The sequence below is a fragment of the Macaca thibetana genome, chromosome 17 (assembly GCF_024542745.1).
Source record: "Macaca thibetana thibetana isolate TM-01 chromosome 17, ASM2454274v1, whole genome shotgun sequence".
Taxonomy (NCBI): domain Eukaryota; kingdom Metazoa; phylum Chordata; class Mammalia; order Primates; family Cercopithecidae; genus Macaca; species Macaca thibetana.
In genome coordinates, this window is record NC_065594.1 from 15,854,534 (window position 1) to 15,870,731 (window position 16,198).

General features: G+C 37.6%; 2 protein-coding genes across 2 annotated transcripts in view; one reads left to right on the forward strand and one right to left on the reverse strand.

The window, feature by feature from the left end:
* EXOSC8 (exosome component 8) overlaps nucleotides 1–16,198 on the forward strand; it is a 668,826-nt gene that overhangs the window by 621,373 nt on the left and 31,255 nt on the right. The gene's annotated exons all lie outside the window — the stretch shown is intronic.
* ALG5 (ALG5 dolichyl-phosphate beta-glucosyltransferase) overlaps nucleotides 1–16,198 on the reverse strand; it is a 109,251-nt gene that overhangs the window by 12,488 nt on the left and 80,565 nt on the right. The window contains exons 8-9 of the mRNA XM_050766094.1: nucleotides 7,939–7,998; nucleotides 1,351–1,502 (exon numbers count right to left, since the gene is read on the reverse strand). Of these exons, the coding sequence (XP_050622051.1) occupies nucleotides 1,351–1,502; nucleotides 7,939–7,998 (212 nt within the window). The remainder of the gene's footprint in view (nucleotides 1–1,350; nucleotides 1,503–7,938; nucleotides 7,999–16,198) is intronic.

A 16,198-nucleotide genomic window follows, 5' to 3' on the forward strand; every position in this document is an offset into this window, starting at 1 on the left:
GACCATGGGAAGCCCATGAAGAATTATAAGCAGAAGAGGTGCATATGATTGATCACACTTAAGTTTGAGAAGACCTTGTGGGCTACAGCATGGTGGTCTGGAGAAGGATGGTGTTCTGGATGGCGGTGGTGGAGATGGAGAGAAATGGGGGAACATAAAAGCTAAAATCAATAGGCCCTGTCATGGATTGGATATATGCATATGGAGAATGTCAGGGCTGATGTCAGGGTTTCAGCTTCTGTACGGCAGCGCTAGCCACCTGTATCTCCAGTATATTTCAAAAGAGAGTCAGAAGTATCAAATGCTGCTGATGGGTTAAGTGTGACAGGTGATCATTTACCATGACCACTGGCTTCAATGACATAGAGGTGGCTAGATGTTACAATGAAGTAGACTGGGTGTGGTAGCTCATGTCTGTAATCCCAGCACTTTGGATGGATCACCTGAGGTCAGGAGTTCAAGACCAGCCTGGCCAACATGGTGAAACCCCATCTCTAGTAAAAAACACAAAAACTAGCGGGGTGTGGTGGCGCCCACCTATAATCCCAGCTACTTGGGAGGCTGAGGCAGGAGAATCACTTGAACCCGGGAGGCAGAGGTTGCAGTGAGCGGAGATTGTGCCACTGCACTCCAGCCTGGGTGACAAGAGCTAAACTCCATCTCAAAAAAAAAAAAAAAAAAAAAAAGATGAAGAATGGGAGAAAATCCATATGAAGAAGGTGGGGTGAGGAGTGAGTGGGAAGCAAGAAAACAAAGCCAGTGAATATAAACCACTTTTTCAAGAGAAGGTTGCTTGTGAAGGAGACAGGGGCTAGAGCTGGAAGGGCACAGCAGGGTCAATGGAGAGGGTTCTGGGAAATATGTGATGGAGGGGAAAAGGCTGAATACACAAGATATGAAACACATGGACAGGATTACGTTTTGACAAGGTGGAAGGAGATGTAGAGGTCAAAAGATCGGCCTTAGAAAAGACACATCATCTCCTGTAGAAGGATGAAAAGAGAAAATGCGTGCCTTATTCTATTCTGGTATTTCTGAGCTTTTTCTCTTTTCTTCAAAGGAAAAAAAAAAGGAAGTCTAAGGAAAAAAAAAAGTTTTCAGGCCATTCAATTTCTACTGTCTACAATTAGGGTGAACACACATAAGTTTATACTATATTGTTGGGTTTGTATATTTTCAAAATAAGATCCAACTCAGGAAAAGTATAAAGGCAAGATCAAGTTTACATACATTAGTGTCAATTTTGTTTAAATCTACATGTTCATTATAAATATACAGGGCTGTTTCTCATTACCTAGAATGATGGCTGGGTAATAAGACAGACTGGATACATTCCAGTCAGAAACCTACCATCGTTCAACGTGTAGCGATGAAAACGTCTGCGAAGCTGCTTCTCGAGTAAATAATTTGAACCCACACTGTGTGTCCCTGATTCCTTTGACACAAAGGAACCACACCAGAAAGTGGAACCCATACATGAGAAGAGTACGGAAGTAAGAACGCTGAAAACAAAGACAAAATATAAATGACTTTTCTATTCATCTGTAAAGGAGACACTGAAAACACCTGGTTGTAGACAACTGTATTTTAATATTTAATTGACTGGTAGATCTTACATAAGAACACCACTGTTCCATGAGCTTCACCAGCAAAGTACATTAAAGAAACAGCACGGATGCCTACTTCTTGGAGCAGAGCAGAGGCACTAGGAAGCAGTTACTCATTTCCTGGAGGTTGAGTCAGACAAGAAAAATCACAAGACTGCTTTAGCCTACCAGGAGAAACAGGTTAGGGGCTGCTGTGAGCAAGGAGAACATCTTGTTGACTTACATATTTTACGCTGCTTTGCCCCACTTACATTTCAGTTTCAAAAAAGATGTCAGTTTCCAGGATGTATTGACAAAACAAAACACAGATACAAGCCTGCAGGTGATACTTAACTAGTGAGAATATTGACAGAAGACATAGAGTATCATGAAGGTTATGGACTAGAAAGGAGTTTGAAACAAACACCTGGTCTTTCTAAATATGCCAGAGATCTAATTAAATACATTTAAAATATTGAGTTCTTTAATACTTTGGATATTAAAATTAAGTAGGTTTTAATCCCATCTGAAGTTTCACCATTGTGATTAATTTTATTAGTAGTAACAATATTCCATTATTCATAAAACATTGCACACTTTAAAACATAAGAACATAAGATTATTATCACTGTATTCCAGACTTTCATATTCAAGATTTAATAAAAGATAGGATCTTTTAAAAACATAAAATAACAAAATATTTTTTTAGAGACAGACGCCTTCTGTTGTCTAGGCTAGAGTCCAGTGGTGTGGTCATGGCTCACTGCAGCCTCAAATTCCTGGGCTCAAGTGATCCTCCTGCCTCAACCTACAGAACAGCTGGGATCACAGGCATGTGCCACTACACCCAGCTCCTTTAAGACAGGCTCTTTTAAAATGTTCCTTAGTTAAGGCAAGAGACTCAAGTAATGATGCTTTACTTACGTATACAAGCAACCTATTCAGAGTCTATAAGAACATTTAATATCTCATACTATAGGATAAAGGTCCCTTCCTCCTTTTGGCTTTTGCTTTTCAGAATTATAATGTTTAGTATCATTCTAACTTTGCATGGCTTTTTCTATCATCATCAAATAGAACCACAGTAGAACAGAATAACACAGAAAAAGCACCAAATCAGGCCAGGTGTGGTGGCTCACACCTATAATCCCAGCACTTTGGGAGGCTGAGGCACGTGGATTACCTGAGGTCAGGAGTTCGAGACCAGCCTGGCCAAAATGGCGAAACCCCGTCTCTACTAGAAATAAAAAATTAGCCAGGTGTGGTGGCACACACCTGTAGTCCCAGCTACTCAGGAGGCTGAGGCAGGAGAATTGCTTGAACTTGGGAGGTGGAGGTTGCAATGAGCCGAGATGGTGCCACTGTACCCTAGCCTGGGTGACAGAGTGAGACTCCAACTCAAAAAGAAAAAGAAAAGAAAAAGTACCAAACTGAGCAGGCCTATATGTGAATCCTGGCTCCATTACTAATTAGCAGGGTGACCTTGAACAAGTTACTTCAACCCTCTAAATCTATTTCCTCACTGATAAAACGAGAATAATGCCTACCTCACAAAGTTATTATAAGGATTAAATGAGATTATTTTAAAGAACATAGCCAAGTGTTTGGCACAGAAAATAACAGGAACTCAATAATGTTTTTCATAAAGGAAGAAAGCTTGAAAGCTTACTTTACTCGCCTGACCACAATTTTACTTATGTATTAAATAGGGCAGGAAGGAAAGGAAGAATAAAATACTTATCTATAAGGTATGTAAAATAAACTTTTAAAAATGATCTAGCACTTCTCATTTATCATCTAGAATCATTAGTTATGGTTTGATGTAAATATATCTTACCTCTCTAAGTAGATAGGGCAGAAACCTCATCTTAAAATACTTTAGGAATCTCACAACAGCTTGCTCAGTGCCTTCCATATAAAATACTTCCAATAAATACTGGTTGACTGATTAAACCTCCAAAAGAGCACTTACGCTTAGGAAAGGAACAAACAGAAATTGAAAGATAGAAAAATAAAAATTAAAGGTAGAATAACAACACCTATAAATTATTCTCCTTGAGTGATTTTAATGTGATTTGAGTGAGCTTATTTGTTAGCAAATAAAACTATTCATGACTGCTTTTGCTTGGATGTTACTACAGAATTTTTGTTTGTATGTTTTAGGATAATGGCTATTTTTTTAAAAAGCAGAAAAATGTAGAGTTCACATGAAGTCCTTAAGTTATTTGATTTCTAACATATTTAAAAGCTTAACAAGGTTAGCCACAAACAAGAGAATCTTGTTTTTATTTTTAGAACTTTGCAAAATATCTTAAAATTTAGAAGATACCTAAAATATAGTATACACTTATTTAGTTAAGTGAAGCTACTAAAAGAGAGTAGGCTTATATGATCTTCTGAAATGGCCATTTAAAACATTAAGGAAAACAATTTTAACTGTTTCAGTGTTAACACTAATATCTTCAATGTTTATAAAATGTAAACAAGAAATTAATTTGGGTGAAATTTAAAGCTGACTGCTAATTTCATTATCTTAAAATAAGAAGTTCAAAGAGGTCCCAGGACTTAAGCAAAGACTCTTTAAACAAAAACTAAAAACATTAAATAACCACTAATGGATTCTATTTTTGAATCCTTTTAAAATGATAAATTCAAGAATAGCCAGGCAGTATATAAACATTACGTTGTACAGAACACATGGGAATATAAGCACTTTTAAGGATGATACAAGACTCCATCAGGGCAGGGTCATGTTTGTCTTCCAAGGGAGAAGTAAAAGAGGTGGTAGAATAATTGAGAAATGTAGAAAAATATCAAGGAAAGATGTTTCTGAACATTATGCAATAAGCTATTGAATGTTATCCTGATTAATTCGTTTATAATTTTCTCATTGTCCACAGATTGATCACCATGCAAGGGTTTATATTACTGACAGCACATGAAGGGGAATGGAAAGCAATGCTGCAGTTTTCTGGACATGAGGCACATGCATGTCCTGTGCCTCTTGGAGACAACCTTTTATGAGACAGGTATGGTTCTGTAAGAATAGGCTGGACTTGAACAAGCCTACTGAGCAGCAGTTGTCACAGCATCTGCAGCAGACAACCAATGATCTCTAGTAAGTATCACAGGTTATCCTTTCTTTCTACAGAATGGCAGCCAATTCTGTGGGAACCCAAGAGCACTAAATCAAACACTAGATTTTAGAGAGGAAAGAATGGATGGATAGAGACAAGATAAATTATAAATCTGTGGCTCCTGCAATTGATCCCTTGATACCTGGCTAAGAGCAGTACTAGGTAAAATATTTAGACCAAAGCATAGTCTCATTTAAATACCAGTGTATTTCTAGGAAAAATTCAGAGTTTTCAACCATGCAAGATCTAAGTGAAAAGAATTTACACCATGAAAACCAAAACCAAAACACATGGCTCCTTTCTACAGCCACCACCAACAAATACAAGGATTATCCCTTGGCTGTATTACTCACTGGCTCCTAAGTCTGTCTTTGGCTATCTATTTCTCCAAACTATCTTTTTTCCTACACCAAGTAGATTATCCTTTTTCATCTAATTAATGTATTTTGTTAAAAAAAAAAAGAAAAAAATTTACTTACAAAACCATTAAATTAGTTTGGTTTATTTTCATTAGCTGTTTTTGTGTGCAAAAACAAATTTTTATTTTTTTTTTTTTTTTTTTTTTTTGATCTCACGCTTTGCCCAGGCTGGAGTGCAGTGGCGCGATCTCGGCTCACTGCAAGCTCCGCCTCCTGGGTTCATTCTCCTGCCTCAGCCAGTAGCTGGGACTACAGGCGCCCGCCACCGCGCCCGGCTAATTTTTTGTATTTTTAGTAGAGACGGGGTTTCACTGTGGTCTCGATCTCCTGACCTTGTGATCCGCCCGCCTCGGCCTCCCAAAGTGCGGGATTACAGGCTAAAACAAATTTTTATTTTTATTTTGAGGAGGAGTCTTATTCTGTCAGCCAGGCTGGAGTGCAGTGGCCTGATCTCAGTTCACCGGCAACGTCTGCCTCCCGGGTTCAAGCGATTCTCCTGCCTCAGCCTCCCAAGTAGCTGGGATCACCACACCCGGCTAATTTTTACATTATTAGTAGAGACGGGGTTTTACCACGTTGGCTAGGCTGGTCTCAAACTCCTAACCTCAGGTGATCCACCCGCCTCAGCCTCCCAAAGTGCTGGGATTACAGGTGTGAGCCACTGTGTCTGGCCTATTTGTTATTTCAACACAGATAACTGTATTTATAATATCACACTATTTTCTACAAACAACCTAATATTTCAGGTTTTATCCCATGTTATTAAATAGTCTCCATTATCATCAGCTTTACTGGCTGCACATTTAATCTAGGGCTATAGCTGTATTTCCTATTGTGGGAATTTAGCATTTAATAGTTTCTACTACAATTTTATATCTATCTATATATATACTATTTCATAAGTATACATATATGTTATTTTATAATTATACACATATATATAAAAAGTGCTGAACATCTTAGACACATACTTTTCTTTTTCTTATCCCCTGTGCATTGGTAAATTGATGAAGTTGGATTAATTCCAAGCTCTCTTCCCATTTTAAATACCTAGGAGTGTGCTATTCTGTATGGTTAACAGATTAACATTTTTTAAACATCAGTGAGAATCTCTAGGATACATAGAATACTAGACTAGGTGCTAGTAAAACAATTACTTCTAAAAAAAGGAGAAGGGGCCAGGCGTGGTGGCTCACACTTGTAATCCCAGCACTTTGGGAGGCCAAGGAGGGCAGATGATGAGGTCAGGAGTTCGAGATGAAAAGCAAAACTACAAAAATTAGCTGGGTGTGGTGGTGCATGCCTGTAATCCCAGCTACTAGGGAGGCTGAGGCAGGAGAATCGCTTGAATGTAGGAGACAGAGGTTGCGGTGAGCCGAGACTGCATCACTGCACTCCAGCTTGGGTGACAGAGCTAGACTGCGTCTCAAAAACAAAACAAAACAAAACAAAACAAAAACAGGCGGGGCATGGTGGCTCATGCCTGTAATCCCAGCACTTTGGGAGGCCAAGGCAAGTGGCTCACCTAAGGTCAGGAGTTTGAGACCAGCTTGGCCAACATGGTGAAACCCCTTCTACTAAAAATATAAAAATTAGCCAGGCATGATGGTGCGTGCCTGTAATCTCAGCTTCTTGGGAGACTGAGGCAGGAGAATTGCTTGAACCTGGGAGGCAGAGGTTGCATTGTGCTGAGATTGCACCACTGCACTCCATCCTGGGTGACAGAGCGAGACTCTGTCTCAAAAATAAATAAATAAAAAATAAAAAGAGAGTATGGGCTTCTGTACTTCAATACAATCCTTAAAAGGTTTTGTCACTCTGTCATCAATATATCTTTTTTAAAAATTAAAATTTCTACGTATCTCTTTTCTGAATCATTGGGGGAAAGGTTCAACCTTTTATTCCACTGGTTCTCAAAGCCTCGTGTGCATAAGAGTGACCTGGGAAATTGTTACTCTAGTTTTTCTAGCATAATCTACAAAATGAAAAATTAAACATCTTTAGTGACATTTTTATACCCTAAAAAGGCAGTTGCAAACTTGTCAAATTTTACAGCATAGTGTTTTTCTAAGGGGAATGAGGTTAAAAAATAAATTTAAACTCTGAATAAAACTCAAAACAAAGCACTTAACTGTGCCAATGTTAGAAAAAAATAAAAGCAAGTTGATTGGTTAAAAAATGCATCATTTATGCCAGGTACAGTGGCTCACACCTGTAATCCTAGCACTTTGGGAGGCCGAGGCAGGCGGATTACCTGAGCTCAGGAGTTCAAGACCAGGCTGGGCAACACAGTGAAACCCTGTCTCTACTAAAATATGAAATCATAGCCAGGTGTGGCGGTGTGTGCTTGTAGTCCCAGCTACTCGAGAGGCTGAGGCAAAATAACTGCTTGAACTCGGGAAGTGGAGGTTGCACAGTGAGCCAAGATCATGCCACTGCTATCCAGCCTGGGCAACAGAGGGAGACTCCGTCTCAAAAAAAAGAAAAAAGCATAATTTAGAAGTTTGTTTTATAACTGAACAGATTCTCTTTGTCTTAAAAATATATTAAAAAGAACTGCTTGCATCCTAAGGCAAAGCGAAATCCATATCCTCTTGTATACCCTTAAAAAAAAATCAATTCTAAAATGTGCCAATCCTTCATAAGCTTTCCACAATTAAAACATCATTTTCTTTTGAAAGGAACCTCATGTTTAAGAGATTAGACAGAAAAGCCAATTTCTTGCCAAATATATATGTAAAAAAGGAAATAAAAGCCAATTAATTGGCTGTCCCATGCCAATTAATGAAGTCTCACCTGAGCAATTGATTCTTTTTCCAAATGAGCTCGAGATCCACATGCTATAGCCATTTGATTCTGAGGAAAAAAGCAGAGATAGTTTTTCAATATTTAAATATCACTAATAAAAATATTTATTTTCAATGAGAATGTCTCATTTTCAGAAACTGATTTTTAAAAAAGTTGACATTAAAAATCTTTTAAAGGTTTATTGAAGAGTTCAGAATATGTACAACTTTGAGAAGCCTAATCATACTTACTAACATGACACTAAATTTTGCTTAAATAGGGCTAAATATAAGGGGCATGCATTATGTTAAAATTCTTAACTTTAAATCATATTTTCTGTGTGAAAATACTATATTATTTGAGAGAAAAATTAGTGGCATGAGAAAGAAAAGGGTTATCTGTAGATGACATAATTATATACCTTGAAAATCAAAGAATAGCAACTGAAAAACTATATTAGAAACAAAAGAATTTTAAAAGATGAGTAGTCACAAAATGAATATATACAAAACTTTAGACGTCACATGTACAAACAATAATCACAAGATATAATCAAAGACAGCATTTATAACATCAATAAAAATGAAAAACCTAGAAATAAAGTTTATAAGAAATGTAGAAAGTTTAGACAAGATCTAAATAAATGAAACACATAAATGCTAACAAGGAAAACAAAAGAATTAAACACACAGGTCTTGTCATGATGGATGAAAGGATATAATAACAGCATTAAAAAGTCAATGCTTCCTAAATTAATACCAATAAAAATACCAAAATGATTTTTAATTGAGTTAGACAAGCTGATTTTAGAGTTACCATTTAAAAAAAAAAGTCCTTGTTAGTATAGTTGTGAGAAAATGAAAAATTTTTAACAAGAGAAGCAAAAATAAGAAAAGAGCCAGGAAAACTCAAGAGTAAAGAAGAACTCATCACAAAAAATTTAAAAATATATGACAAAGCTACAATAATTCAAACTAAGGTGCTGGAATGTGAACAGACAAATCCATGGACAATTCCATGGATAGAATGGAAAGGCCAGGAAACACATACACAAAGCCATATGAGTACTTAGAATATGATAAAGATGACCTTTTAAGTCAGTGGGAAAAAGATGAACTGACAAATGGTGTGGGACATAGCGGTAGTCACTTGGAAACCCAATTAAGTTGGACTTGAGCTTCTTAACTGAATACTGGGATACAGTCCAGATACATCAAAGATTTAAATGTAAAATATCAGAAATCATTTTGTAAATGATCTCAAGGGAGGCACAAGTACAAAAAACCAGAAGACTGATAAATTTGATAATAACATTTTAAAGAATTGTATGACAAAATAACAAAAAATCCAACCATATTCAAAACTAAAAGACAAAAAAACTGGGAGAAAATATTGGCAATTTATGCTACAGACAGAAGGTTAATTTCCAAAATGCATAAAGTGCATCTACTAATTATTTTAAAAAGTACCCAAAAATACAGTTGGAAAAGAGGCAAAGACTAGAAACAGAGTACACAAAAGAGGAAGTGAAAATAGCTCTTGAACAACTGAAAGAAAAGATCTTCAATTACACTTATACCAAGAGTAATGCAAATAAAACCTATACTTTTTTTTTTTTACCACACTGTGCCTGCACACTCTCTAGCAACAGCAATTTGAAACGTTATCAAAATTACAAATATACATATAACGTGACCCAGCAATTTCAACAATTCTTCTGATAAATATACTTGCATATGTGTAAAATGACTTTCATAGAGGTTAATCATTTCAGTATTTGAAGTAGCAAACCTGCATGTCCATCTGAAGGGACTGGCTATGAAGATGTGAAAGAATGAGGAAGGTCTTTATGCATAAATATAGTTCAATCTCCAAGATACATTGTTAAGTAGAAACAAGAGAACAGTGTATAGTATCACACTTTGTAATTTTAAAAAGAATACATAAACAGTATGCATCTTTCCAATAAAAGAAATGAGTAACACTAGTTATTTCTGAGGGTAACTGAGAGATGAAAAGTGGAGCTAGTTTCACTGTATATCTTTCTTATACCATTTGAATTTTGAATGACTAATGAAAGTAAATTTAAAAGTACTCATTAGAAAAAAATTTGCAAGTATATAAATTTACATATATAAATGATAATTATTTTAAAGAGAAAACTCATGTATTATCTCACTACGTAAAAGCAGCTACTGTTTTAAACTGTGTACATTTCTTTGTATTCTTTTTTCTTTACATTAAAAAAAACCATAGCTCAAATTTACTCATGTATGTCATGTTCTTTTTCACCTAGTTTTTTCATGTTAAAGTTTATTGTTTTTATACTTTTTATTATGGGTATTTTCAAACATACACAAAACTAGAAAGAACAGGAAAATGAAGCACCACATACCTACTACCTAGCTTCAATAATTAGCAACACATTGCCAATCTTGTTCCATGTAAAGCCCCCCCACCACCACCCCACCCAACCTGAGACTACTTTGAAATGAATTCTAGACATCATATGTTACAAATTCATATACATGTTAATCATAACACCACTATGATACCCAAAACATCAATAATTCCTTAATACCATTAGATATACAGATTTCAAATTTGCCTAATTATCTCTTATATGTTTTCAGTTTGTTTGAATGAATGGCCAAATAAAATCCATACAGGGCTGGGCGCAGTGGCTCATGCCTGTAATCCCAGCACTTTGGGTGGCCAAGGTGGGCAGATCACAAGATCAAGAGATCGAGACTATCCTGGCTAACATGGTGAAACCCCTCTCTAGTAAAAATACAAAAATTAGCTGGGCATGGTGGCGCATGCCTGTAGTCCCAGCCACCTGGGAGGCTGCAGCAGGAGAATCACTTGAACTCAGGAGGTGAGGTTGCAGTGAGCTGAGATTGCGCCATTGCACTCCAGCCTGGGAGACAAGAGTGAAACTGTCTAAAATCCATCCATCCATCCATCCATCAATCAATCCATCCATACAAATCAGTTGGTATTTCTTTTATCGGTGGGTTCTCCCTACCTCTTTAAATTTTTTTTCTTGTAACTTGTTGAAGAAACCACATTGTTTGCTCTAGAGTTTCCTACGTTTCAGATATTGCTGACTGCACCCCCATGGTGACATTTAACATGTCCTCCTGTCCCCTGTACTTCCTCTAAACTGGTAGTTAGATTCAGAGGCTTGATAAGATTCAGGTTGGATTACCTTTCAACAATTTGTCATAACAGTGCTGCATGGTAGTTTTTCTTTTTCATGTCAGTTGTAAGGGCTATACAATATTTTAATGAACAGATTTACCATTACTTTGACTATTTGCCTATTTGTTGTCCTTTCTAATTTTATGTTATAGAAAGGTAACTGAAAGAACATCTTTGATTATAAAACTCTACCTGTATTTTAGATTTCCTTCTTTGGAGAGAGACGTACATATAAAATACTAAGTTAAAAGTCTGTATGCATATGGGCCAAATTTTCCTTTAAGAGGTTCTTTACCGGTAATCCAAGTACTTTGGGAGGCCGAAGTGGGTGCATCACTTGAGACCAGGAGTTTGAGACCAGCCTTGGCAACATAGTGAAACCCCATCTCTATTAAAAATACAAAAATTGGCCAGGCATGGTGGTGTGCCCCTGTAGTCCCAGCTACTTGGAGGCCGAGGCAGGAACCACTGCACTCCAGCCTGGGCAACAGAGCGATAACTTGTCTCAAAAAAAAAAAAAAAAAAGGTTCCTTACATTCCCAGTAACTGGTATGATATTGACTATTAAACCAAATTCTTGTCAGTTCTAGTTATTCTAACTTATTAATTAAAAAAAAAAAAACTTTTGGGGGATGTTTTAGCTATCCATATTTTCTTTAAAGAATTTTCTCAGCTGGGCACGGTGGCTTCTGCCGGTAATCCTAGCACTTTGGGAGGCCAAGGTGGGCAGATCACCTGAGGTCTGGAGTTGAAGACCAGTCTGGCCAACATGGTGAAACATCGTTTCTACTAAAAATACAAAAACTAGCCAGGCGTGGTGGCTCATGCCTGTAATCTCAGCTACTCACGAGGCTGAGGCAGGAGAACTGCTTGAACCTGGGAGGTGGAGGTTGCAGTGACACAAGATTGCGCCATCACACTCCAGCTTCAGCAACAGAGCAAGACTCCATCTCAAAAAAAAAAAAAAAAAAAAAAAAAAAAAAAAAAAAAAGAAGAATTTTCTCAGCTGGGCACGGTGGCTCATAGCTATAATCCCAGCACTTTGGGAGGCCAAGGCGGGCAGATCTCCTGAGGTCAAGAGTCCAAGACTAGCCTGGCCAACATGGCGAAACCCCACCTCTACTAAAAATACATAAATTAGCTGGCTGTGGTGGCGTGTGCCTGTAGTCCCAGCTACTTGGGAGGCTGAGGGAGGAGAATCGCTTGAACCTGGGAGGCAGAGGTTGCAGTGAGCTGAGACTGCACTACTGCACTCTAGCCTGGGCAACAGAGCAAGACTCCGTCTCAGGAAAAAGAAAAAAATTCTGTTATATGCTTTGCCTACTATTTAGTAGTAAAATTTCTTCCCTTGTTTTTCTGGCAGAGGTACTTTGTGCAGAAAGGGAGAGAATGATTTTCTTAAGAGAGGAAGCATGTTAAAAGTTCAAATAGCATGTGGCAAATCAGTTTTAACTTTAAACTTGAAAAGAGCAACAACACTATTGAGCAATACATAAAAAAGAACATACTTCTACATTTCGAAGAGTCATGAGTAGAGTTAAAATAACACGTAATTAAACTAAAAACAAATCAAAATCCTTCATCTCAGCGTAAGTCCCCAAGAGCTTTTAAGAGTTTTGTGTATCTGAAGAATTCTGATGTAAGAGCTGAATCCCTGATACCAATCTCATTATCAGGCAGAATTAATCTAAACGTTTTTTTCAAAAAGTTAGCTGTTCTTCAAAAACTAAAGATATCTTTGTTTTAAAAACTGCCAAATGTCTGTAGACATGGAGTCTCTTTCTTTTAAACCTCTTTTGGAGTACAACTGAATTTCCCATGGTTTTTAAAAATGAATATTTAAGTTACTATGACAGTTGACTTTTAAAAGTGGTAATAAGTGAGGTAGGTGTTGTGGCCTGTGCCTGTAGTCCCAGCTACTAGGGAGGCTGAGGTAAGAGGATTGCTTGAGCCCAGGAGTTTGAGGCTGAGTTATGATGGCACCACTGCACCCCAGCCTGGGCAACAGAACGAGATTCAAACTCATTTAAAAAAAAAAAAAAGGTGCAGTGCTTCATGCCTGTATTCCCAGCACCTTGGGAGGCCGAGGCAGGTGGGATCGCTTGAGGCCAGGAGTTCAAGACCAGCCTGGCCAACGTGGTGAAACCTCATCTCTACTAAAAGTACAAAAATCAGTCACGCATGGTGCCTGTAATCCCAGCTACTTGAGAGGCTAAGGCATGAGAATTGCTTGAACTCGGGAAGCAGAGGTTGCAGCAAGCCCAGATCATGCTACTACACTCAAGCCTGGGCGACACAGTGAGACTGTCTCAAAAAAAAAAAAAAAAAAAAAAGTGGTAAGAGGTGTATTATCTTCTAGAAATAAATGCTAAATCAATCATCTTCCTCAGTACTTTTTTTTTTTTTTTTTAAACAGAGTCTCACTCTGTTGCCCAGGCTGGAGTACAGTGGCAAGATCTTGGCTCACTGCAACATCCACCTCCTGGGTTCAAGGAATTCTCTTGCCTCAGCTTTCCGAGTAGCTGGGATTACAGGCATGGTGCCACACCCAGCTAATTCTTTGTATTTTTAGTAGAGATGGGGTTTCACCATGTTAGCCAAGATGCTCTCCATCTCCTGACCTCATGTTCTGCCTGCCTTGGCCTCCCAAACTGCTGGGATTATAGGCATGAGCCACTGTGCTTGGCCTTTGTTTTTTGTTTTTTGTTTTTTTTTAAACAGAATCTCGCTCTGTTGCTCAGGCTGGAGTGCAGTGGCGCAATCTCAGCTCACTGCAACCTCTGCCTTCTGAGTTCAAGAGATTCTCCTGTCCCAGCTCCCAAGTAGCTGGAATTATGGGCACGCACCACCACACCCAGCTAATTTTTATATTTTCAGTAGAGACGGGGTTCTGCCATGTTGGCCAGGCTGGTCTCAAACTCTTGACCTCAGGTGATCTGCATGCCATGGCCTCCTGAAGTGCTGGGATTACAGGCATGAACCACTGTGCCCGGTCCTCAGTACTTTTTAAGTTAAATATTTTCACACAATTTACTGGAGAGAAGGAATAGACAGAAATATAGCTAATTTATATTAACAATCATAAACAGTAACAGAATTGGATCTGATGAAAAAATATCAAGCACAAAGATGAATGTTGGCCGGGTGCAGTGGCTCATGCCTGTAATCCCAGCACTTTGGGAAGCTCAGGCGGGAGGATCACTTGAGGTCAGGAGTTCAAGACCAGCCTGGTCACCATGGTGAGACCCTTTCTCTACTAAAAATACAAAAAAAGTTAGCGGAGTGTGGTGGTGGATGCCTGTAATCCCAGCTATTTGGGAGGCTGAGGCAGGAGAATCACTTGAACCCAGGAGGCAGAGGCTGCAGTGAGCCGAGATCACGCCACTGCACTCCAGCCTGGCAACAGAGCGAGACTCTGTCTCAAAACCAACCAACACAAAAAACCAAAAAAACCCCACAAAAAAACCACAAAAAACATTTTTCATTTAATTATGCATAATGAATAGTCATCCCATACAATAATGAATTTAACTAGTATAACTTAACATTGGACATTTTAAATTGTTTTCAATTTTTTCCTTTTTTTTTTTTAAAAAGCTATATTTACAAAACATAATAATCCTCGAAAATTTATTTTTGTATATATTCTTATTTCCTTAAGATGAATTTCTCCAGGCTGGGTCAATGGATGTGGATTACTTAAAGCTCCTGATTCCTATTTTCAACTTGTTCTATAAAACACTCTATCAATTTGCACAGACTCAACACAAAAATTTGGCAACATTCATTCTTTTTCCCATTCATTTGAGGAAAGGTGAATTATTTTTTATTACAGTACAAAAAGGCTCTACCATAGGAAGCATTATGATGAAGGTGTTATGGTTAAAATGAATACTCAAAACTTCATATGGCATAAAACAGCTTCTCAAGTTGTGATAGCAACTAAAAAGCCAGTCTACTGAATATATTTAAACTGTAGCAATTCTTAAGGTTTCTCCAAATAGTATTACTGTAAGAAACAATTTTCTTTTTTTTTTTTTGTTTTATTGGAGACCAGGTCTCACTCTGTTGCCCTGGCTGGAGTGCAGTGGTATGATCACGGCTCACTGCAGCTCTACCTTCCAGGCTCAGGTGATCCTCCCACCTCAGCCTCCCAAGTAGCTGGGACTAGGGTGCCCGCCACCACACCTGGCTAACTTTTGTATATTCTTTTGTAGAGAAGCGGTTTCTCCATTTTGCCCAGGCTGGTCTCGAACTCCTGGGCTCAAGCTATCCACCCACCTCAGCCTCCCAAAGTGCTGGAATTAGAGGCCTGAGCCACCACGCCTGGCCAATAAAATTGTCTTTAAAAAAAAAAAAAAAAAAAAAGACAGAGAACTACATCAGAATGTCGGTAATTGTTGAAGTTAGACAAAGGTTTATTATACTATTCACTCTACTTTTGGTTATGTTCAAAATTCATAGTAAAAAGTTAAAAGAAAAAATAAAAAGTATGTCAATATGTATCTATATAGGATGGTTACACATGCTGAAATCTGTTCAGAAATAAGAGCATGACCCAAATAATTTCTCAGGGTTTTTCCTTATATACTATAAACTATTCCATGGAGGATCTTTATGCTTTTATATCAGTATATTCAAAACCCCATTACATTGTTAGAATATAAATATTCGGAGGAAATGGTCCATTAAAAAAGTATTAACGCAGTTTTTTCTGGGTGATAAGATATGGTTGGTTGTTTTCCTTCTTTAGGCTGTTTCTAATCTTTTTACAATGCCTTAGCGATGCTTTTATAATAAAAATATTATAAATAAAAATAAACAATAAAAATGAAACAAAATCCGTATCATACATCTGAATGCTACATCCTTTCTCTCTTTATCATTTGCCACATTGGCAGCATTTTTTCAATTAGTTGACCACCTATTTCTTCAGTGTTTTCCTAAATTACAAATGAGAAGTTACACAAATTTGGCTTATTTTAGCTATCTATTCCCTTATGAGAATTTGCCTTTTTGGTATCATTTATGACTATTTTTAAATGTAACATGGCTGTCCCATTAG